The sequence below is a fragment of the Colobus angolensis genome, unplaced genomic scaffold (genome assembly GCF_000951035.1).
Source record: "Colobus angolensis palliatus isolate OR3802 unplaced genomic scaffold, Cang.pa_1.0 Scaffold51, whole genome shotgun sequence".
Classification (NCBI taxonomy): Eukaryota; Metazoa; Chordata; class Mammalia; order Primates; family Cercopithecidae; genus Colobus; species Colobus angolensis.
The window spans coordinates 369,966-393,852 of record NW_012118599.1 but is presented as its reverse complement, the minus strand read 5'-3'; the positions used below and the strand labels follow the sequence as shown (position 1 = coordinate 393,852).

At 38.7% G+C, this 23,887-nt stretch overlaps 1 protein-coding gene across 3 annotated transcripts in view; it reads right to left on the bottom strand.

Annotated features, from left to right (window-relative positions):
* Window positions 1-23,887, bottom strand: part of DST (dystonin) — a 496,305-nt gene that overhangs the window by 193,445 nt on the left and 278,973 nt on the right. For all 3 annotated transcript variants that reach the window (XM_011960180.1, XM_011960181.1, XM_011960182.1), the window contains one exon: window positions 12,649-12,815. In XM_011960180.1, coding sequence (XP_011815570.1) covers window positions 12,649-12,815 — 167 coding nt within the window. The remainder of the gene's footprint in view (window positions 1-12,648; window positions 12,816-23,887) is intronic.

Below are 23,887 nucleotides of genomic sequence, written 5' to 3'. Positions count from 1 at the left end.
ATCTCGGCCCACTGCAACCCCCGCTTCCCAGATTCAAGTGATTCTCCTGCCTCAGCCTCCCAAGTAGCTAGGAATTCTTTAAATTTTCAAGAGACCGTTTTTACATATTTGAGAGAAAAGGCTAAATTGAGCACAGAGCTCAGAGCTGTGAGTCTGGTGTCCTGTGATTTAGTCCTAATTTGTTCTCTGACTTTGGACACACATCCTGTAACCTGTGTCTCAGTTCTTTCTGCAGAAAATGAGTATCAAGAATTATGGAAGTTAGAACAAAAATCAGCTACAGAGCATCTGGAAATGTGTATGAGTATGGGAGGGAGGACCTTATGGGCTGGTGGTAGCATAAGGTTCAAAGAACTCAACTGATTTACCCAAGATCTCAAGAGATTTACGTGAAAATAGTTGTGAAACTTAGTATAAAGAGCAATGTGCACAGGTTACTAAGACATATCTATCGGCATAAAAGCAACACCACAAAAGGGTAATCAGAGAAGACAACTTGATGCTTTGGTATGCTACCTAGAAATAATTCTTTCCAGTCAAAAAACTAGCAAGTTCATTCATTTATTCACTCACTCAATATTTAATATGCATTTACCATGTGCCAGGAAGTAAGGCACTGAGAACAGCCACTCTGCATATGGAGAGCTCAGAGCTCCAAAGGTTGCTCAGGAGTAAACCAGGAGAAAACCTGGTGGAAGAGCACTCAGGTGATGAAAAAAGACATGCATAGGTCTGTGGTTGAAGGGCACAGGACTACAAGGAGACCAGTGCATGAGTGGGGAGCCAGCAGCCAGGGGAAGAACATGGTGAGACATGGGGCTGGATGTGTGGCAAAAGGCCAAGACAATGCTGACTCTCATGAACGTCTTAAAGGATTGTAAACTTTTTTCCTAAGAGCTATGAAAAGCCATCAAAATGCATTAAGGAGGATTGGAAGAGATTAAATGATTAGATCTGGGGGTGGACAGAGAAAAAAATTTAAATGGTCAAAGAACTCCCACAGAATCTAGTTAAGTGGCCATGGTGGCTTGCAGAAGAATGTGGCAGCAGTAGATAAAAAGTGGTCAAGTCAGGAGATATTTAGAAAGGCAAATCTACAGAACCCAGTTACATGACAATGGTTATAGTAAATAGGGCTGTAAGCATGGATGAGAGACAACACAGAGAGAAAAGAAGAAGTCCAACATGCAATCTTGAAAAACTCCAGTGTTTACTGGTCTTGTGAAAGAGGCCAAGTTTACAGAGGGAACTGAGCAGGAGCAGACAAGAAGTGGGAGAAAAACCAGGAGTACAGTGTCATAAAAGCTAAAGAAAAGAGTATTTCAAGAAGAAAAGAATGGCTAATAGCGTGAAATACTAAAATGTAAGGAAGATGAGGCCTGAAAAATATCCAATGGATTTAGCTACACAGAAGTCACCCATCACCCAAGAATAAGTGTTTTAATGAATTATGGAGTAAGAGACTAGATTAGTATGTGTAGAAGAATGAGTATGAAGTGAAGAAATGATGATAGAGAGAATATTGCCAACTCTTCTGAGGACTCTGGCCTTGAAGGAAAGGAATGATATAAGGTAGTAGCTGGAATAAAGCATGCAGTTAAGGGAGAGTGTTTTTGTTGATTGTTGTTTTATTAACAGAAGAGGCTGCAGCATGCTTAAAATCCAATAAGAAAGATCTACTGAAGGAAAAAGATGAATATATACAAGGCAATGACAGAGATAAGATCCAGGGCACAGCAGGAGGGGACAGGCTTTGGGTAGGTGGAGAGAGGACTCCTGTGTTGAAAAGAACCAGGGGGGTGAGGATGGGCGCAGATGAAGATAGGTTTGTGTCTTTGGTAGCAAAAAAGACTTTCTACTTGCTGGCTTCAATTTTCTCTGAGAGTAGGAGTCTAGATCACCTGTCAACACTGAGAAAAGGTGGTGGGAGGAGGTGCTGTGAGGAAGAGAAGGGTTAATCACACAGATAGAAAAAGACTGCTGGCCAGAACCATTTGAGGCTGGTGATGATGAAGTTCTAATGAAATCAATCTACCCCGAAGTATCGCTTTCTCTGGTGTGCTTCCTGTGTGGGGACATGCACAGACAAAGCACATGGCTGGGCTCATACAGGCTCAGCCTTTGCTGGCGAAACAGTACATACTCAGCAGTTTGCAAGGAACTGAAAAGGGACTGGGTGGAAGTGTAAAACAAAACAAAAACAAGCTTCATTCCATTTACCTAGACACCATTTTTAGAACACCTTCTATGCTACGGAACAACCCACACAGAGGTGACTGAAGACACATATGCCACTTAACATCTGCTTTTCAAAAGATCACAATAAGAATATACATTCAATATGTCTCACTATCCTATGACAGCAGAGAAGTTACCATAACAAATTCCTGAAGATGACTGTTTCGATTAAATCATGTTCAGGCTTAGCATGTCCTTACTCTTCTTATTGGTGCAAAAAGCAGCTCACCTTGCAATCGCCAAAAAAAAAAGAAAAAAGAAAAAAAGGCCTGCATAACTCAGTGTGGACGTCTCTTCATGCTCATATTTGGGCACAGATTAGAAACAAGCTATGAAGGTAATTTTCCCTTGTTCTCAAAACTAGGTGCCTGAGTTTTTTCAAATATTCTTTTTTTTTTCTACAAAGTGACTCTCCATTAACAACAAGGTAGACAGCAAAAATGAGCAACAGTATATTTATAGCAAGTTTAGTACTTCGAGGTTAGAGTCCAACAACTTCAATAATTAAAAGACACCTAATGAATTATAACTTTCTCACTTCACAAAGAACAATAAATCCCATAACAGCCTAAATTTTAATGAATACAGAGAATGGTATTGATGTTGATAGAGAAGTAACTCTTCCAGTACCTATATTTTAGTGAACTAATAAAAGTAAAATTTAAGTAAACTTTAGTGACTAAAGGATAAATACACCCTCCCCAAAAAGGTGGTAGTGGGAATCAATTTATTTTTATTATGGTAGAAAACTAAATCTCAAACTACTTCATATCACAGACTAAGATGAGAATGTGAATAATCAAGTCAAAATACAAGAAGTGTTAAAACAAACAGATGAACCTGTCAAAGAAAAACAGGTGGAGTTACATATACCAGCTGCTCCTGTAATGTAAAAGAAATCTTCACGTGAGAGAAAGGTAAGAGAATGTTAAAGGGAAACATGACAAAGGCAGGACTTGTCAAGTTTCTAAGCAAGGAGAGTCTTGATCAAAACCCCATCTTCCCTCAAGCTTTACAGCCCTATTGTTAGTGGATCAGTGGCAGCATGCAGGGGGAGGGGAAACTCATGTTTATTACATTCTTCCTGAATTTCCAGGAGAGTAATAGGCAGTCTCTCATATGCTACCTCAAGACAGCCCCACTCTTAACTTTTTTTTTTTTGAGACGGAATTTCACTCTTGTTACCCAGGCTGGAGTGCAATGGCACCATCTCAGCTCACTGCAGCCTCCGCCTCCCGGGTTCAAGCGATTTTCCTGCCTCAGCCTCCTCAGTAGCTGGGATTATAGGCGCCACCAGTTAAAAAAAAAAAATACAAAAAGTTAGCCACCAGGCCTGGCTAACTTTTTGTATTTTTAGTAGAGCTGCCATTTCTCCATGTTGGCCAGGATGGTCTTGAACTCCTCACCTCAAGTGATCCGCCTGCCTCAGCCTCCCAAAGTGTCAGGATTATAGGCGTGAGTCATCACGCCCAGCCGACCCTCTAACTTTTTCAATGATCACATCACTGAAAGTTGTCAACTTATTTAGTCATTTTTTCCCCCTAAACTCTTAACACATGCATGCTTAGACTAACAGCTTGCACATCAAACAGTGAAACATGAGCCTGCAATTTCATCACTGGTATAGCTTTAAAAGCTGAAAAGAAATAATTTTATGAATGAAAGGGCAAAGTAAAAGAGAGAATAGAAAAAAAAAAAGAGTGGAGCTTAGACCTGCTAAAAGGTAACTTAACAATTAAGAGGTGTTTGTTTCTCAAAAGCATCATGGAGGGAAATAGTGCAGAAGGGGTATGCATCAGTACAACTCTTTTGGCAGACAATTCAGAGGTACATCTCAAAATTTTAAATGTAATACCCTTTGTCCCAGCAATTCCACTTCCAGGACCTTATCCTATGGACATATTCACACGCCTCACAAAGACACATACAAAATTCAATACAACAGTTTTAAAAGCAAAAAAAAACCCAACATAATATCCATCAATAAGGCACTCTAAATAAAACGTTATATGCATACAAAAGAATACCATATGGCATTTTTTTAAAATCACAGACACGAGAAAAAGTAGGACTGTGGTAAAAAGTGACTGCTGTAGAAACTGCAACCAGGTTTGCCAGGCTCCCATGAAGAGGACAACCAGATGAGCTATCTCCCTACTGTGGCTGTGTCACTTTTTCAGTTTTCTGCCTCAAAAACGGAAGTAGGAGAATGTGGGCTATACCTTACATCACATCTATAAAGATCTTTTTCGGCTGGGTATGGTGGCTCATGCCTGTAATCCCAGCACTTTGGGAGGCCAAGGCAGGTGGATCATTGAGGTCAGGAGTTTGAGACCAGCCTGACCAACAGGGTGAAACCCCGTCTCTACTAAAAATACAAAAAAAATTAGCCAGGCATAGTGGTGCATGCCTGCAGTCCCAATTACTCAGGAGGCTGAGGCAGGAAAATCGCTTGAACCCGGGAGGTGGAGGTTGCAGTGAGCCGAGATCGCGCCACTGCACTCCAGCCTGGATGACAGGGCAAGACTCAGTCTCAAAACAAAAAACACACAGTAATGGGAGGCTTCATATTACAGAGAATTTCTGTAAAATTAATCTAGGCAAGAAGGCCAGGAACATAAAAACAAAGTAATATATTCAGGTATTTCCTCTAAATATTTACATGCCAAATTACATCCTCCAAATTGTATGTAAAACCATATAGCCACAATAAAAATGGTCACTAGATGCAGATACTAACTCTTACAACTCGCTTGGATGCAGATGCATTACATTATAAGCAGTGTGCATTAGCTCTTCACGAATTTTAAAACGTGATAATGGTTAGAACCCATCCATTCCTGCTCTCAAAGTTCAATCATTTTGAGTTCATTTGGCAAGGTAAATAAGTAATTTGATTTTTTCTACACAAGCTGAAATACTGGTAACTATTTTTTAACTGATAACTTTCAGGCTCTGTGTGTGTCTGGCTTGTGGCCAAACTACAGCCCATGGCTGTGTGTATGCACACACATACACATACCCTCATACCTCTGCATTCGGGAGCCTGAAGGCTAAGTCAACACTAAGCCAACTTCCTATTGGAACATTTCAAACCCTAAAGGGCCTTCTCCGGGTATTAAACCAGTCCAATCCAGTTTAGCTTCTAAGGTGTGACTGAATTCATGCCTATGACTGAATCACCAGCCTCCAGGTCATACTATTAAACAAGCTGACTCTGACCACAGCTATACAATCTAACCTTCCCAGTTACAGCATCTTTAAACTTTAATATAATGAAATATGATGGCCCTATTATATTCTCATTCAAAATACAAACAATGGACAAAATAATTGCTATCCAACTACATACTCAGACAAGTGAAAAGTTCCTGCCTAATTAGAAAACATTTAACTGCTTTGCTCCTGCATACAACCTATTCCCAAAATTTTGCATCTTAATTGGTTAATATATTTAAAACAAACCTATGAAAAGACTGCCAGGGGCATTAAAAGGCAAATTATTTATTTATTTACATTTTGCTTTTTTATTTTTATTTTTTAAAGGCAATTTAAATAAACGAATGAGATAAATTAAAAACAAGAATAAGACAGGCAGAAACTAGTAAGCAGAAAAAATCTCTTCAAACACACACACCCCTAGTTTTAGTCTTGACATACTTAGCGTCTTTCCATAGCGCCACCTCTGATTTGCAAGGCCCTTCCACACATTTTGCACTGTTCTCTCTGGCCTTCAGGTACATATTCATGTTCATGCCTGCTCAGGCAGACTTGTTTTTACACAGAGCAATGTTAGGCACTGTTGTTTTGGAATTTGGCTTTCATTAATGTTCTAGGGCAGATATCCACTTGGAGAGAATGAGAGAAGCCAGACAAGTCAGAGGCTAAGTTTCAAGCTGGAAGTCAGAGCTTTACCTCCCTCAAAAAGAAACAAGTCAATTTTACTGTGATGCCTCGGCAAACCCTTAAATAAGAGGAGAGTTGAACCCTCTGCTTGTAACACCTACCTCTGAAGAACAAGCACTGCTGTCCTGGATTTCACTCCTCTCTATCAACCCCAACTCTTGGGGACTTATTAATCCACTAGTGTTTAAAGGATACTCCTACGATCCCTTGCCTATTGGCTCTTGGTTAATTCTACTTTATTCTCTCTTGCTTTTAACCTGCTTACACACCAGATGTTTTTGTGACATTCTTTTGATCTAAGTTCATCAAATCCAGTATTCTTTGTTAGTCTTTTGATTGAAAATTAAGGTAAGATTGGGGCAATAGTAAGGCTTATTTACCCACAGTTGTGGTTTTTAGCAAATAGGTTGTATTATATTCTAAAAAAATTAAAGTATACAAACAGAACAAGCAGAAACTAGTATATGTACATAATATTTTTATTATTTGAACCTTTTCCACTGAAAACTGAACATAACACACAGAAGTTCCTAGAAGGAATTATGAACAGAATTTCCTAACACAGGTTTAAGGGAAAGACATAATGTATTTATCAGTGACCTATTTAAATAGAAGCTATAGAACTATCCCTTGCAATCTCTTCCACTAAAGCATATAACTTTCATTTTTATTACCCCCATTGCATAATCCAGGCTCTTCGTCCTCTTTAGGATAATGTGACATACTAAAACTGCTTAATTTCGCTGTAATTTTGCTCTTACTCATTCTAAGAATCTTAATGTTCTTTTATTATCCATAATTTTCCTTAAGTTGTTATGAGTTGTTGCTGATGCTATTTTCATAGATGGCTAACTGTAAGTTAAACTGTAAGGCTAACTCTAAGTTAAACAAGTTCATTAAACCCTCATTAATTAAAGTTAAACAACTTTAGTAACTAATTAATTAGTTAAACAACTAAATTAAACCCTCATTAGGCACTGTTGTTTTGGAATTTGGCTTTCATTAATGTTCTAGGGCAGATATCCACTTGGAGAGAATGAGAGAAACCAGACAAGTCAGAGGCTAAGTTTCAAGCTGGAAGTCAGAGCTTTACCTCCCTCAAAAAGAAACAAGTCAATTTTAAAACGAATTTTAAAACGTGATAATGGTTAGAACTCATCCATTCCTGCTCTCAAAGTTCAATCATTTTGAGTTTATTTGGCAAGGTAAATAAGCAATTTGATTTTTTCTACACAAGCTGAAATACTGGTAACTATTTGTTAATAACTTTCTTACAAGAGGCAAAGACCTTAGTTGTCAGTTGTATATGGTACTATTCATTTAGTCATTTCTTAAGTTCATCGATAATTTTCATATATCTTTCCTGAAAATATAATTGATCTTCAACAATGCACTATCACAGTTGTTCTGGTCAACAGTTCCATTTCTTGAAATCTAGTTTGCCTAAAGGAAACTATGTAAGTAGTTACATAGAAGTATATGAAGATGAGAATTCAGAGCAATCACCTCTGTTATGTAAAAGGTATGTGATGTCAAAAACATGACTTACTCTTTGAGCTTCAGTTTCTTTATTGACAAAAATGAAGTCATGCATAAAGACAGCAACAACTGGACACTGGGGACTACTATGGGGTGGGGGGCAAAGGCTGAAAAACTACCAATTAGGTGTGATCCTCACTACCTAGGTGACAGGATCAGTTGTACCCCAACTGTCAGCATCACACAATATACCCAAGTAACAAACCTGCACATATATCCCTAGAATCTAAAATAAAAGTTGAAATTACTTTAAAAACAGAGTCACAATCTATTTCACAGGACTGTGGTAATTTTAAAAGCTAACACATTAAAAAACAGCTAGGACAGAAACTGCCACATGGCCAACATTATACATCTATTTCTTAAGTAATTATTTTGTGACTGTTACTTACTTTTTACCTTCATGGATCATTTTTATTCTGTAACATCTATAAATTACACTTATTATAAAAATTTCTCTTCAATGTTATTTCATATATTAATTATTTCAAGAAACATGAAAATTATATTTTCCATGGAAAAATTTATGATACTGAATTGTTAGGAAAACAAATACTCTTTATGGGGTTAATAAACATCCTTTTTATTTTCAAGAGTCATATTCTATATGGAAACACTAATAAAAATGTGCTGGACAATCCAAATATATTTTATTAATAACAGTATAATTTATATTAATACAAAATGTGAAGGATGCTATTGCTCTGTTCTTATTTCAGATCAATATTTCTAAATCTTTAGAAGATATGCACCAAAAATGTTACTAAGTAAGTCATCTATCACAAATAATACTGGTTTGCTTTTAAGTCAAAAATATATTTTCCTTCTAATTTCTAGAGAAAAATTTCCTATTCTATCTTGAGGATGCAAATTTGCTGCATAAGGATAACCACATCCCTCTTTTCATCCACTACAGCAACCAACAGAAACCAAATCCACTGTATCACCTCAGATAAATTTTATTGCCAAAGCCAAGTAAAATCCATATAAATGTTTGATCTAAATACAAAAAATAAAGCCCAATAAAATGGACATTTTCCACAATAAATCCAAATACAGCACAAAACTTATGGAAATAATTATCAAGTAAAAACAATTATTAAGTAAAAAACTACTCTTTTTTTGAGACGGGGTCTTGCTCTGTCGCCTACCCTGGAGTGTGGTGACACAGTCACAACTCACTGCAGTCTCGACCTCCTGGACTCAAGCTACCTACCCACTACCCACCTCAGACTCCCAAGAAGAAAATGAGGAGGAGGCAGAAGCAGATAACGTTTAGGACCCTTTTTAGTCTAAAGCTGTACTAACAGACTATAAACACAACACTGAAGTCAGGTCACAATAGACAGAGTCAAGCAACTGAAAGTAGAGAATTTAAAAAATAACTCCAAAGAAAATTCTAAATTCCAATTCTAAATTCTCTACAGGTGTGTGCTACCACGCCTGGCTAATTTTTAAATTTTTTGTAGAGATGGGGTCTTGGTGTGTTGCCCAGGCTGGTCTCCAACTCCTGAGCTCCAGCAATCCTCCTGCCTCAGCCTCCCAAAGTGCTGGGATTACAGGTGTGAGCCAGGGCACCCAGCCAAGACATTACTCTCTAAATGTGATTATGATTGTCCAATACCAAAAAATTTGCTCATGGTGATATTTTGACTGTTTATATTTGTTTCTTTTTTCTTTTAGAGTAAATCAAGGTATTCAACGGAGAGAAATACATACAATTCAACTCTCTTCATTTAATTATTTCACATGCTGGAAGAAAAGTATTCTTTTTTTTTTTTTTTTAAGAAAGGTTCAATGACTTCAACTAAAAATGAAGTTCTACAGATGAAAGGTTTCTTCTAGTGAAAGAAACCACAATAATATTTTATAAGCCACAGAACAACAACAGAATTTCAGCCACAAAGAAATCTTGTAAGCATTTAAACCTGATACATGGTGTTTTAAACATGAATTTTAACAAAGGAAAATAAAGCAAACTAGGAAAACTAAAGTTCTAAGTTAAAGCTAAACATTGTTCTAAAAAGTTATTTCTGTCAAAATAAAAGTTCAAAACAAATAACTAATTCAAAGACGCAAATTCTCACCTAAAGCAGTAAGAGCTCTATGACATCAAACTTTCATAGGAAATTTTAGGATCTCTGACACACACAATGAAATACTTAAGTACTTAGGAGAAAAATGTGTTATATATATATACACACACACACCAATTTGTATTTATAATTTTTCATGAGTACTAGAGAGATAATGTCCAGAGGCCATTGTTTTTAAAAGTAGGGGTTTTTCTAATCTATTTTATTTTTGTAGAAATGGGGTCTTGCTATATTGTCCAGGTTGGTCTCAAACTCCTGGCCTCAAGCAATCCTCCTGCTTCACCCTCCCTGCCAAAAGTAGGTTATTTTAGAAGAATAGCTGGCTCCTATATTTTGCTTCTGCCTAAAAAACTTCAAAGGAGAGAGCAGAACACACCCTCAAAGAAGCACTGTTACAAATACTTTAGGTATCACAATTGAAATATTTTAATTCAAAGACCAAAAAGATTCTATCATTCCAAGTATAGAATGTGTCCAGCTGCACAGCCTTCTCATGGCCTCTCATTCTAAGTCACCTGGACAGTGCAGTATGATGATCGCTGTGTCTGCAGCCACTAAACCTTCACTCAAGAAGATCTGGTGCTTTAAACAAGTGTAGGCAAGTTGATCCTGGTTTTTCTTTTTGATTCAGCAACCTACACCCACCTCTATTTAAATGTTATTCCACAAAGGAAGGATACAATTATAATGTTTAAAAATAGGGGCCAGGCGTGGTGACTCATGCGGCCAGGCACGGTGGCTCACGCCTGTAATCCTAGCATTTTGGGAGGCCAAGGTAGGTGGATCACCTGAGGTCAGGAGTTAAAGACCAGCCTGGCCAACATGGTGAAATCCTGTCTCTACTAAAAAAATAATAATAATAAAAAATTTGGCCAGGAGTGGTGGCAGGTGCTTGTAATCCCAGCTCCTTGGGAGGCTGAGGCAGGAGAATCGCTTGAACCTGGGAGGCGGAGGTTGCAGTGAACCAAGATCATGCCATTGCACTCTAGCCTGGGCAACAATAATGAAACTACATCTCAAAAAATATATTAATTAATTAATTAATTAAATAAAATAAAAATAGGGGCTCCTGAGTGTGCATATGTGGAGGATTCACCACAGTTTTTAGATGTTGAAATTTCCAAAATAAAAAGGAAGAAAGGAAAGGGGAGAGAAGAGAGAAGTGAAAGGAAAGAAGAGGAAAGAGAGAAAGAGAACGGGATGTCAAGTCAAACAGAGCTGGCTTTGAGTCTAAGTTCTCTAACATATCAGCAGTATAAACTTGGTAAACCTAAGGTTCCTTATTTGTAAAATTTGGATAATAACAATTCCTGCTTTATGAGATTGTTAGGAGATTTGAATGAGGTAACATGTGTATAGCATTTAAGAGAATGTAGAAAGTTATCAAACCATTAACTATCCTATATAATTATTTTTATTGCAATCAAATAAATTTGTCAGTTTAATGACTTTATAGTTCACATATAGTTTATAATTTAATGACTTCATAGCTTTAGGAATATAGTTATTCAACATGACATAATATTTGTAAAAAAAAAAAAAAAAAAAAAACCCTGAGATCAACAAATATATCTTGATATATTTCTTGAAAACTGAAATCAAGTTTTCAGCCTGTAATCCCAGCACTTTGGGAGGCCGAGGTGGGTGGATCACCTGAGGTCAGGAGCTCGAGACCAGCCTGGCCAACATGGTGAAACCCCATCTCTACCAAAAACATAAAAATTAGCCGGGTGTGGTGGCATACGCCTGTAATCCCAGCTATCAGGAGGCTGAGGCAGGAGAATCGCTTGAACCTGGGAGGTAGAGGTTGCAGTGAGCCGAGATCATGCCACTGCACTCCAGTCTGGGTAACAGCATGAGACTTTGTCTCAAAAAAAAAAGAAATACATTATTTTCAGTAAATACTTTCTGGGGATTTAGCTTCTTATAAGGCAATAAGAACATGAACCCAAGAGCCAGATTGCCTAAGTTTGAGTTCCAAGTCTGCCACTCACTGGTTGTATGACGGCAAGTCAAGTATTTACTGTGTCTCAGTTTCTGTCTGTTTACTGGGATGACAATAGGGATGTTGTGAGGAGTAAATGAATTAACATATGTAAACCGCTTAGAACAGTGCCTGGCACTTAGTAAGTGCTATGTAAGTATTAATGTGGATTTAGTTGTTAATAATTCTCACCAGGAAACTATTTACCACCCCAAAACTGGCAACTGCAAAGCTCACTCACTAGAGTAATTAGACTAGGAGATATGAACTGGAAACTTGTGGGCTACAAGTCTGAACTAAACTCTAACCTTCATACTCAGCAGTTCTTTAGAGGCAAAATCAAAGTTTGCTATCTGCTAAGTTACTGCCAATATCCAAAGACATATTACAGCTGTGTGTGTGTGCGTACGTGTGTGTGTACACACTACAATTCAGAATGATGGCCTCTAAGTAGTGGAAATGTGATTTTTAAATTTTTTTTTTATTTTCTTAAGCCAGAGTCTCACCCTGTCACTCAGGCTGCAGTGCAGTCACACGATCACAGCTCACCACAGCCTTGGCCTCCGGAGTAGCTGGAAATACAGGCGCCTGCCACCATGCCAAGCTAATTTTTTGTATTTTTTTGCAGAGAGAGGGTTTTACCCTTTTGCCAAGGCTGTTCTCCAACTCCTATGCTCAAGCAATGTACCCACTTTGGCTTCCCTAAGTCCTGGGATTACAGGCATGGGCCACTGCATGTGGCCAATTTTTTATTTCAATTTTTCTGTATTTTCTAATTTTTTGCCATGCTTTTGCTTCTATAATAATAAAAGATAATTTTAAAATTGAGAAATGAAAGAAATGTGTCTTACAGTTGTATAAGGAAAATATCCACAAATTCCATACCTGTATTTATGAATGATGGCATTAAATAATTTTCCATCTCTCCAGCAGGTAGTGAAATTTTCACACCGAATTCCAGCATAACCCTCTGTTGCCTGCTGTGTCCAGAGTAGCAATCTCTCTTTTGCAGACATATCCTCTGACTCTCCAGTAACATGGATATCAGATATCTAGATATAACAGAAAGTGTTAAACCTTTAGAAAGGAAGGAAGCTAACTCAGATTAAGAACCTACTATGTGCCAAGCACTTTCCAAATGTAAGATTAGGATATTAACAATTCTCACTTTATGAGATTGTTAAGAGATGTGAATGAGATAACATGTGTATCGCACATTAAGAGAATGCCCCACGTGTAGAACGTTATCAAACCATTAGCTATTCTATATAATTATTTTTATTTAGCCCTCATATCTCTCCCTTACAAATTTTTCCCATTTTACATATAGGAAATAAATAAATTTTCTCCATTTTACATATAGGAAATCTGAGTTTCAAAGAGGTTAACAACAGATTGAAAAAGTCAGATTGAACTCATTTGTGTCCAATTGAAAAGCATTTATTCTCTTTTTATTAAACCAAAACTCTACAGTATTGAAAATTTTACATTCTTCTTTCTGAATCAGATTTGTTAAAACAACTTAAGGAGACACTTTTCCAAGTTCAATTGGATCAGAAGTAAAATCTATAAATTACTCTACACTACCACCTGCAGAGCAGAATTTGATCCAACAGGTATTCTGTGTAAAGAACAATGAAAGAAGTAATATTCTCTCCTATTAACTATATTATATAATAATTTGGCCAGAAGTCTCTAATGTTCTCATGAGTTCTTGCTCGGCTTGCTCAACCTGAAACCTTTATCAATTGATTTTTTCTCCTGTATTTTGTTTTCATGAAGTTTTCTAAAAGTCTCTTCCACCGAATAAGGATAAAACAGGCCACCAGTTTCCCAAGAAACCTCTTTGGAAATTTTTTACATTCTCCCAAGAGCACCTCTTTGATAAAGGTCCCACTTAATCTGCTGATAATTATATTAAGGCACAAAGTGACTTTACCAGGGATCACACAGTAATTCCAAAGCTGAGATTAACACCACCAACAACTGTTCCCTCAATCAGTGCAAGACGCAAAGCCAAGGGATCAACAAGACGGGCGGCACGCCAGAATCAGGATGAGCAAGTCAGAGATGGGAAGCAAGACATAGGAAGAACAAATCATTCTGTAACAGGGAAAATATCACTAGACTAGAGTCACGAGACAGGCTTCTAGACCTGGTTCCTAGTCCCATAGGTTTGAATAATTCATTTCATGTTTGAGAGTCAACTTCCTTATCTATAAAATGAGGAGGAAGCAGAAGTAGATAACGTTTAGGACCCTGTTCAGTCTAAAGTTTTACTAACAGACTATACACACAACACAGAAGTCAGAGGTCACAATAGGCAGAGTCAAGCAACTGAAAGTAGAGAATTAAAAAAAAAAAAAAAACTCCAAGGAAAACCTGTTACATGTGGCAGTGCCAGGCTCAAACAGGAAGCCCTTTATTCTTCCCAGCTGCCACAGAGCCAGAGGCACAGCCAAGCCAGGGACCCGGGGCAAAAAGGCTGTGGCAGTGAAAGCCCTTGCCAGGCCTGGCAACCCCTGACAACTTCACTTGTTGGAAATGACAGGGGGCCTCACACACTCCTTCTCCAGTGTTCAGCAGAGGCTGCCATGCCCCATGGAGCTTCACTCTCAGTCACAGTCTGAGACACTCTGCTTGACAAATGGCCAGGATTTAAAAGTGGAACAAACAGTCTCAATTTTAATATTCTTTGCCAGGGATCCATGCCAATCTCCACAGCATGGAAAAGAACTCTGTACATAAACACATCATATAGTATACATAGAAGAAATTTCTTTTTTTTTATGTGAAAAAAAAAACAGCATAAAATTTACCAATATTCTTTGGCCCAAGTTCCAACGATATTCTGGTCAAAAATTATGCTACAGTACCTTTCCAGCATATCCCAAGAGTTTAAATCCCATGTCCACCATTTACATGCTCAAGTTACTTAACTGCTTTAAGCCCATTCCCTTACTTGTAAAATAATGTTGTGAGAATCAACAACATTAGCACAGTGTAATGCCTGGCCCATAGTCAGTACATGCTCAAAATAGGTGAGCTATGTTACTATTGTAGTTACTGTTATTCTTTTTGAAAAAGGGAGAAGTAAAACCTTGACACTATTATTATTATTATTATTGTTACTATTATTTTTGAGATGGAGTTTCACTCTTGTTGCCCAGGCTAGAGTGCAATGGCGCGATCTTGGCTCACTACAACCTTCACCTCCCAGGTTCAAGCAATTCTCCTGCCTCAGACTCCCAAGTAGCTGGGATTACAGGCATGCACCACCATGCCTGGCTAATTTTGTATTTTTAGTAGAGATGGGGTTTCTCCATGTTGAGGTTGGTCTCGAACTCCTGACCTCAGGTGATCCACCTGCCTTGGCCTCCCAAAGTACTGGGATTACAGGCGTGAGCCACTGCGCCTGGCCAACTTTACTATTTTCTTAACTCTCTTCCCATAAAGAGGAATAAAAGAGTAAGTTTTTAAAATTTGTTGCCTTAAACCAATTAAAATCTATGATCACAAGTGTTCAGAGAAGCTAATCTAGGAAACGGTGAATGAAAAAGTTGAGGCCAGGCGCGGTGGCTCACGCCTGTAATCCCAACACATAGGGAGGCCAAGATGAGAGGATCACTTGAGCCTAGGTGTTCGAAACCAGGCTAGGCAACATAGTGAGACCCCATCTCTATTAAAAAAAAAAAAAAAAAAAATTTGCCTGGCATAATAGCATGTGTTCACAGTCCCAGCTACTAGGGAGACTGAGGCAGAATGCTCAAGTCTAGGAGGTCGAGGCTGTAGTGAGCCATGATCACGCCACTACACTCCAGCCTGGATGACAGAGTGAGGCCCTTAAAAACAAAAGCAAAAAAACAAGAAAGAAAAGAAAAGAAAAAGTTGAGCCCCTTGGTCTCTATAACCCTTTAAAAATTGTAAAATCAACTGTTTTGGGGAACCCTTACAATTCAAGAGCCACCTAGATAGTATGTATAATGAGAGACAGAAAAGGTAGATAGCTGGGGTTGTGTGAGACTGTTTTCTGCTAATTCCATGCCAGTTAGTTACAAAAGTATTACCTGTTAACCAGGGAAGTCAGTAAAGTTCAACTACAAGGTACTAGCTTAATAGGTTCAAGTGCTACACAGTAGTTTTATCAGAGGAAGGATGTTAAAGGAGTTCAGAGGTCTGAAAATGGTCTAAATGTCAAGAGAAAATAATGTATTCTTACTAAATAAGTTTCTAATAGATGAATTTCAGATTGTTATGAATACAATTTCATACTGTTATATATACACACAATTAAAAAGCTATACTTTTAAAGTGCATATTCGAAAGTATATTCATATAATTGTACAATGCATATTCAAACGTTACCAAGTTTTAAAATATCAAAGATTAAACCAAGTCCCAGACTCCACTAGGCCCACAAGCAGGGCAGGTGAATTCTAACTCCTCCACTTTCAGCTTTTCCTCTATTTCCAATAAACTGAACATCATCCTCTTATAGCAATTTAAGGCATTTTTTAAAATACTGTTACCATTAGCCACTAATATACCACACTTTTCATGATACTATGCAACCAAAATTAAAAAGTAAGTTCAATGCTAAAAATTGTTTAAGTCTTCAGTTGTCATTCATAATCCCTGATCTGAAAACTGTGTTCAGCAGAACAGCCTGAATCTTCCACCAATGACAGGTTAATGGTGGTTTCACATTTGGGTCAGATTCTAGAAAGTAATCAAGCTACCTCCCTTCAAAATCTGGAGGCAATGTAGTGATAATCAGAGAGGGTTCAATTCATGCTGCCTGGGTTTCAATCTTAATTCCAACAGTTAATGAAATGAATGACCCAGTCTACTCACATAATCTCCTAAAATCCATTTTCTTTATCTTTTTTTTTTTTTTTTTGAGATGGAGTCTTACTCTGTCACCTAGCATGGACTGCAGTGGTGCCATCTTGGCTCACTGCAACCTCCGCCTCCCAGGTTCAAGTGATTCTCCTGTCTCAGCCTCCCAAGTAGCTGGGACTACAGGTGTATGCTACCATATCTGGCAATTTGTGTATTTTTTGTAGAGACAGGGTTTCACCATGTTGTCCAGGCTGGTCTTGAACTCCTGACCTCAGGTGATTCACCCACCTTGGCCTCCCAAACTGCTGAGATTACAGGCGTGAGCCATTGCGCTTGGTCTCACTTTCTTCATCTTTAAAACTTAAATAATAATGACAATCTATCCAAAATAGAAATCAAGAAAGCAATCCCATTAACAATAGCTTAAAAAAAGACCTAGTAATAAATTTAACCAAGGAGATAAAAGACCTTTATACTGAAAACACTGATGAAAGAAATTAAAGAAGTCATGAATAAATGGAAAGATATCCCATATTCATTCATGAATTTGAAGAATTAACACTGTTAAAATGTCCATACTAGCCAAAGCAATCTATAGATTCAATGCTATCCCTATCAAAATTCTCATGACATTTTGCATAGAAATAGAAGAAACAATCCTTCCATTTGAATAGAGCCACAAAAGACCCCAAAGAGTCAAAGTGATCTTGAGCAAAATGAACAAACCTGGAAGCATCACACTCTACCTGACTTCAAAATATACTACAAACCTATAGTAATGAAAACATCATGGTACTGACATGAAAACAGACAGACCAGTGGAACAACAGAGAGCCCAGAAACAAATCACGCATTTATGGTCAATTGATATTTGACAAAGATGCCAATAACAGACAATGGAGAAAGAACAGTCTCTTCAACAAATGATGTCTGAAAAACTGCATATCCACATGAAGAAGAATGATATTAGACCCTTATCTCACACCATATACAAAAATCAATGCAAACCGGATTAAAACCTTACATGTAAGACCTAATATTATAAAGCTACTAAAGAAAATATAAGGAAAAGTTTCTTGACTTTGGACAGGACAATGATTTTTTAGATATGACTCCAAAAGCACAAGTAAAAAAAGCAAACATAGAAAAATGAGATTATGGCAAACTAAAAAGCTTCTGCACAGCCGAAAAACAATAAACAAAGAGACAAACTGCAGAATGGGAGAAAATACGTGCAAACCATTCATCTTATAATGAGTTAATATCCAAAATATATAAAGAACTAAAACAACTCAATAATAAGAAAACAAAAAACTTGGCCAGATGTGGTGGCTCATGCCTGTAATCCCAGCACTTTGGGAGGCCAAAGCAGGCAGATCACGAGGTCAGGAGATCGAGACCATCCTGGCCAACATGGTGAAACTCCATCTCTACTAAAATACAAAAAATTAGCTGGGCGTGGTGGCACAGACCTGTAGTCCCAGCTACTTGGGAGGCTGAGGCAGGGGAATCACTTGAACCCAGAAGGCGGAGATTGCAGTGAGCTGAGATTGCACCACTGCACTCCAGCCTGGCAAGAGAGCAATGCTCCATCTCAAAATAAGTAAATAAATAAATAAAAATTTAAAAAACTCAATTTAAAATAAACAAAGGATATCATAATAGACATTTTCTCAAAAGAAGGCATGCAAATGGCCAACAGGTATATGAAAAAAATGATCAACATCACTAAGCATCGAAGAAATGCAAATTAAAACCACGAGATATCACCTCACACCTGTTAGAATGGCTAGTCTCAGAAAAAAAAAAAAAGGAAGATAACAAGTGGTTTTTTGTTGGTTTTTGTTTTTGGTTTTGAGATGGAGTCTCACTCTGTCGCCCAGGCTGGAGTGCAGTGGGGCAATCTCAGCTCACTGCAATCTCCACCTCCTGGGTTCAAGCAATTCTCCTGCCTCAGCCTCCCAAGTAACTGGCAGTACGGACACCCATCATCACACCTGGCTAATTTTTTTGTAGTTTTAGTAAAGATGGGGTTTTGCTATATTGGACAGGCTGGTCTTGAACTCCTGACCTCAGGTGATCCACCCGCCTCAGCCACCCAAAGTGCTGGGATTACATGTGTGAGCCACTGCACCTAGCTGATATCAAGTGTTGAGAATGTGGAGAATAGGGAACTTCTGCGCTGTTGATAGGAATGTAAGTTAGTAAAACCATTATGGAAAACAGTATAGAGGTACCCAAAAACTTAAAAATAGAACTACCATATAATCCAGCAACCTCATTACTGGGTATATATCCAAGGGAAATCTACATATCAAAGATATACATGCACTTCCATGTATAATGCAGCATTATTCACAATGGCCAAGATAAGGAATCAATCTAGGTGTCCATCAACCGAAGAATGAATTTAAAAAATGTGATATATACAAACAAAAGAGTACTGTTCAGCCTAAAAAAAAAAAAAAAAAAAAAGGAGGAAATGTAGTCATTAACAACAACATGGATGAACCTGGAGGGAATGTTAAGCAAAATAAATCAGGCACATAAAGACAAATATTGAATGATTTCACTTATACGTGGAATCTAAAAAAGTTGAACTCATAGAAGTGAGGAGACTAGAATGGTGGTTACCAGAGGCTGCGGTGGTTGGGGTGGGAGTGATTGGGGTGATATCAGTCAATGGATGCAAAATTTCAGTTAAGAGGAGTAAGTTCCTCTTATACAACATAATGACTATAGTTAGTAACAACGTACTGCATTCTTTAAAATTGCTAAAACAGTAGATTTTAAGTGTTTTCACCTCAAAAATGTAATTCTGAAGTAATGTATATGTTAATTACTTGAATTTCATGCGACGTTGTATATGATATATATAATTTTTGTCAATTTAAAAAAACTTAAATATAATAACGTCCTCCTTTGGTGGTTCTAAAGATTAAATAAAAACAGTCATATCAAGTGCTTATCACAGCGCCGCCACAGACAAAATTCTACAAATGTTAGCTTCTCCCACCACAACTTATCTATCTATGGATTTTCTCCCACCACTACTTATCTATCCATCCATCCATCCATCCATCCATCCATCTATCTATCTGAGGTGAGGTCTCACTCTGTTGCCAGGCTGCAGTGCAGTGGCAAGATCACAGCTCACTGCAGCCTCCAACTCCTGGGCTCAAATGATTCTCCCACCTCAGCCTCCCAAACAGCTTGAACCACCAGCATGTGCCACTATGTCTGGCTAATTCTTTTAAATTTTGTGTAAGACAGGAGTTTCTTTTTGTTGTCCACAAACTCCCGGCTTCAAGTGATCCTCCCACATTGGCCTCCCAAAGTGCTGGGATTATAGGCACGAACCACAGCACCTGGCCCCACCACAATTTTATTACCTTCAGTAGTATTGCTTCTTAAAGCTTTTCACCAACAATCTGTCAGCCAGCACCAAAACAAACAAAATACTTTATACCAGAGTTCCTTTCAGAAACTTGAAGCCTTCATGCCTCACATCCTGGTCATTGCTGGCAACTGCCCAAATTCAAGTTCTTCCTGTCACTGAGCCTCTCCTGCCCATATTTGATCTGGGCTTCATCTCTCCTGACTCAGCTTGCTACCATTCTCAAACTTCCAAAAATATCTACCCCATGGTAACTTTGTTCAATACCTTAAACTGCTTTTATCTTTTTACTGAACCCCAAGTATCCCCCACTGCAATAACTAAAATTCAGCCAAGTCGCCCGACTCCACTAGGCCCACAGGTGGGGCAAATGAATTCTAACTCCTCCAGTGATGCAAAACCAGTGGTTTTCAAATCATTATCTGTAAGTACAAAAAAAAAATCATTTTTACATTGTAGGCCACTCTTGCTCTCTGGCTCTCCTCCTTCCTCTCCCTCTCCTTAAACACTATGCTCGCATCCCCCAAAGATGTGGCACCTGGCTGCGTGCCTGGACACCCAAACGCCATCTCCACGTAGCACCCACCATCAGTGCTTTCTCTGTCTCTTCATTTCAGCCAGTCATACACCTACATCCTGGATCTCATCATCTTGAACCGGAACTCGTCTACCTGAGGTATTTAACTTCAAAAAGCAGTTTCCTATTCTTCCAGCACTTTCCTTTGCTAACCAATTACCTGGCTTCATTAACATCTCACATTCCTTGACATGCCCAATTTTCTTCCTATCTATGAACTGTAGAGGAAGAAAAATAATTTTTTCCTCAACTCTCATAAATTCTTAATTGGAACAGACCCCTGTAACAAAAGATAGATTAACAAGAGAAAAACGAAGAGCAGCTGATTGATATATTTCATATATACTTGGGGGACGTGTGGGCTGTGGGAGACCAGAAGATGCCATGTCAAAATAAAAGGGTTGTTGAGCTGAAGGCAATTAAGTAGCAGCAGATGCAGGAAAGCTCTCTGCTCTCCACTTGCATAAAAGCAGGACATAGATTTACAAAGACAAAAGGTATCCTGTCCCCCTCTACCACAGGGAAAAACATTAACCAATAAAGATAACTTTAGTCAGTTATGGGCCTGGAGACGGGACCAAAATTATCTATATGAACAAGCTTTACTAACTGGCCTTTGTCTGCCATTTCTTTCCCTTCCCACAAGTTGCTGCCCCCAGAGACACAGAAGTTTTCTTCTTTTGTCACGTCATTTCTCTAAAAATACACTGCCTTTTGTTGAAGATGCTATATAAAATGGAATTCAAAGCCGCCTCTGAGAACTGCTCATTCCCTGGGCTCTCCTATGTACGTATGAAACATACATGTTAATAAACTATCTTTCTCTTATCTGTCTTTTGTTGTAGGCATCCATTCCAACTAACTTAAGAGGGTTGAAGAAAATTACTTTTCTTCCTCTACAGATGTTCCTTCTATCTTTACATCCTTCTGTTTGTCTTGTACTATATTATTTATCATTTCCACCACTTCCTTGCTAATATCCGTAAGTCCCTCACATCTTTGTCCTTACCATGCAACCACTCTACCACCAAACCTTAATCCTGATCAGTCCAGCTGCATGTCTTCTCTGCTTTCACCCTAAGCTATAAACTTCAACCAGAGAAAAGCACACCACCTTGCGGACTCCTGCCACTACAAATTCCAGGTCTGTAACCTCAGCTAGGTACTCAAAGAAATGTGGCAATTCTTCTTGGTGTCCTAACTGGCCAGCTCTTTCACCTCTCACAATATTGTTTCAATTCTTTACTATTTGGCTGAGTGTGGTGGCTCACACCTGTAATCCCAACACTTTGGGAGGCCAAGGCAAGAGGATCACTTGAGCCCAGGAGTTCAAGACCAGCCTGGGCAACATAGGAAGACTCTGTCTCTATTTAAAAAAAAAAAAAATTAGCTGGGTACAGTGCCGCATGCCTGCGGTCCAAGCTTCCTCGAGCCCCTGAGGTGGGAGGATCACCTGGGCCCAGGAGGTCAAGGTTGCAGTGAATCACGATTATGCCACTGCACTCCAGCCTGGGTGACACTAAAACTCCATTTCCAAAAATAAAAATTCTTCACTATTTGTCTACAACTACCTACCCTACCACCTCTACTTTTATGTTTTTATGTTTAGCAAACAAATTTCATCTCCTCCTTTAGCCACGTAAGAACCCCCTTCTGTCCTGCTATCCACAAACTTTGTTCCCACATGATCTCCTTTTCTCTTGGAGTTTAAATCCTTTCACCTCCTACTTCCTATCAATCTCATTCTATCAATAATCTCCTCGCATGTGGGTCTCTCAGTATTTAAAATACCCAAGTCTCTTCCATCCTCAAATAAATAAAAATAATCTTCATGAACTCAATTCCCTCTTTATTTATCATCATCTGTCTCCCATTCTCTTCTTAGGAAAGCTACCTTAAAAAGTATTCTATATTTTCTTGTCTCTATTACCTTCACATCTCTACCTGTTTTGATTTGGCCTCTTTCTTACCATTCCACTAAAACTAAGTAAAGGTGACCAGACAAAGTGAGGGAGTTCTTATTCCTAACTCTGTTTTTCCAATAAAGAAGAAAATTAGATTGTTAACATAATAGAAGTGATGGGTAGGGGGATGCTGACTAGTTGAAAGATATTGTGTGAGATTATCTATCACCTCTTCGTTCACAGTCTCACTCATTCAGCAAACACTCATAAATGTCCACTTGTACCATGAATAGGCATTGGTTATACAACCATCCTCATAGAGCTTACAGTCTAATGACAGAAACACACCATGGACAAGAGCTCAAGAGTTGTTTTCCCATCCTTCCATTTTCTAATCCTGATCTCGCTGAGGCGTCTGTCACTGGCAATCTTTCTTCTTTGGCTTCCATGACGTCACCCCTTCCAGGCTTTCCTCCGGCCTCTCTAACCATTCCTTCTCAGTCTTCACTAGAGGCTCCTCTGTTGCCCAACCTTTAACATTATTCCCAGGGCACAGGCCTCGGGCCTCTTTCCTCCACTCTCCTCACTCTCCCCAGATCATCTGTACCACAATGGCTTTAGCTGCCACCTCCACACAGTTGACTCCCACATCCCTATATCCCATCCCAAACCTTAACCCTAAACCCAACTCCCTATCATATACACTTCCGTTGCAATAGTAAAACTAACCATAAATTGATGACTTAAATGAACCACTGTGATTAAGTACTTCATAAAAATTACCTCTTATAATCTTTACAATATACAATATTATTTTACAAATGACAAAGAGACATAAAGTAATAATATGACCTGCTCAAAGTTTCCCCAAATTACTAACAGGTAGAAGTCAAATTTGAACTTGAATCTGTCTGGCTACAAAGCTAATACTCTTAATCACTGTGCTATATCTCACAGTCCCTTCAAACTCAATGTATTGAGAAATTAATTCCTCTTTTTCCTTCCTGTACTTCCTCCTGCATTCCTAGCTCAGAGAATGGCCCCACCATTTACCCAGTTGCTCCCAAATAAAAGAAACTGCTGGGCTCATCCTTGATGCCTTTTCAACCTCTGTGCCCACATGCAATTGGTAACACAGTCCTACGCAGCCTCATCTCTCCTCCCTGCCCTCTAACACCCACCCCAAACATTCTTCGTGCTCCAGCCACAGTAAACTACTTCTAGTTCATCAATAAGAATGCATTTCCGGCCGGGCGCGGTGGCTCCAGCCTGTAATCCCAGCACTTTGGGAGGCCGAGACGGGCGGATCACGAGGTCAGGAGTTCGAGATCATCCTGGCTAACACGGTGAAACCCCGTCTCTACTAAAAAAAAAATACAAAAAGCTAGCCGGGCGAGGTGGCTG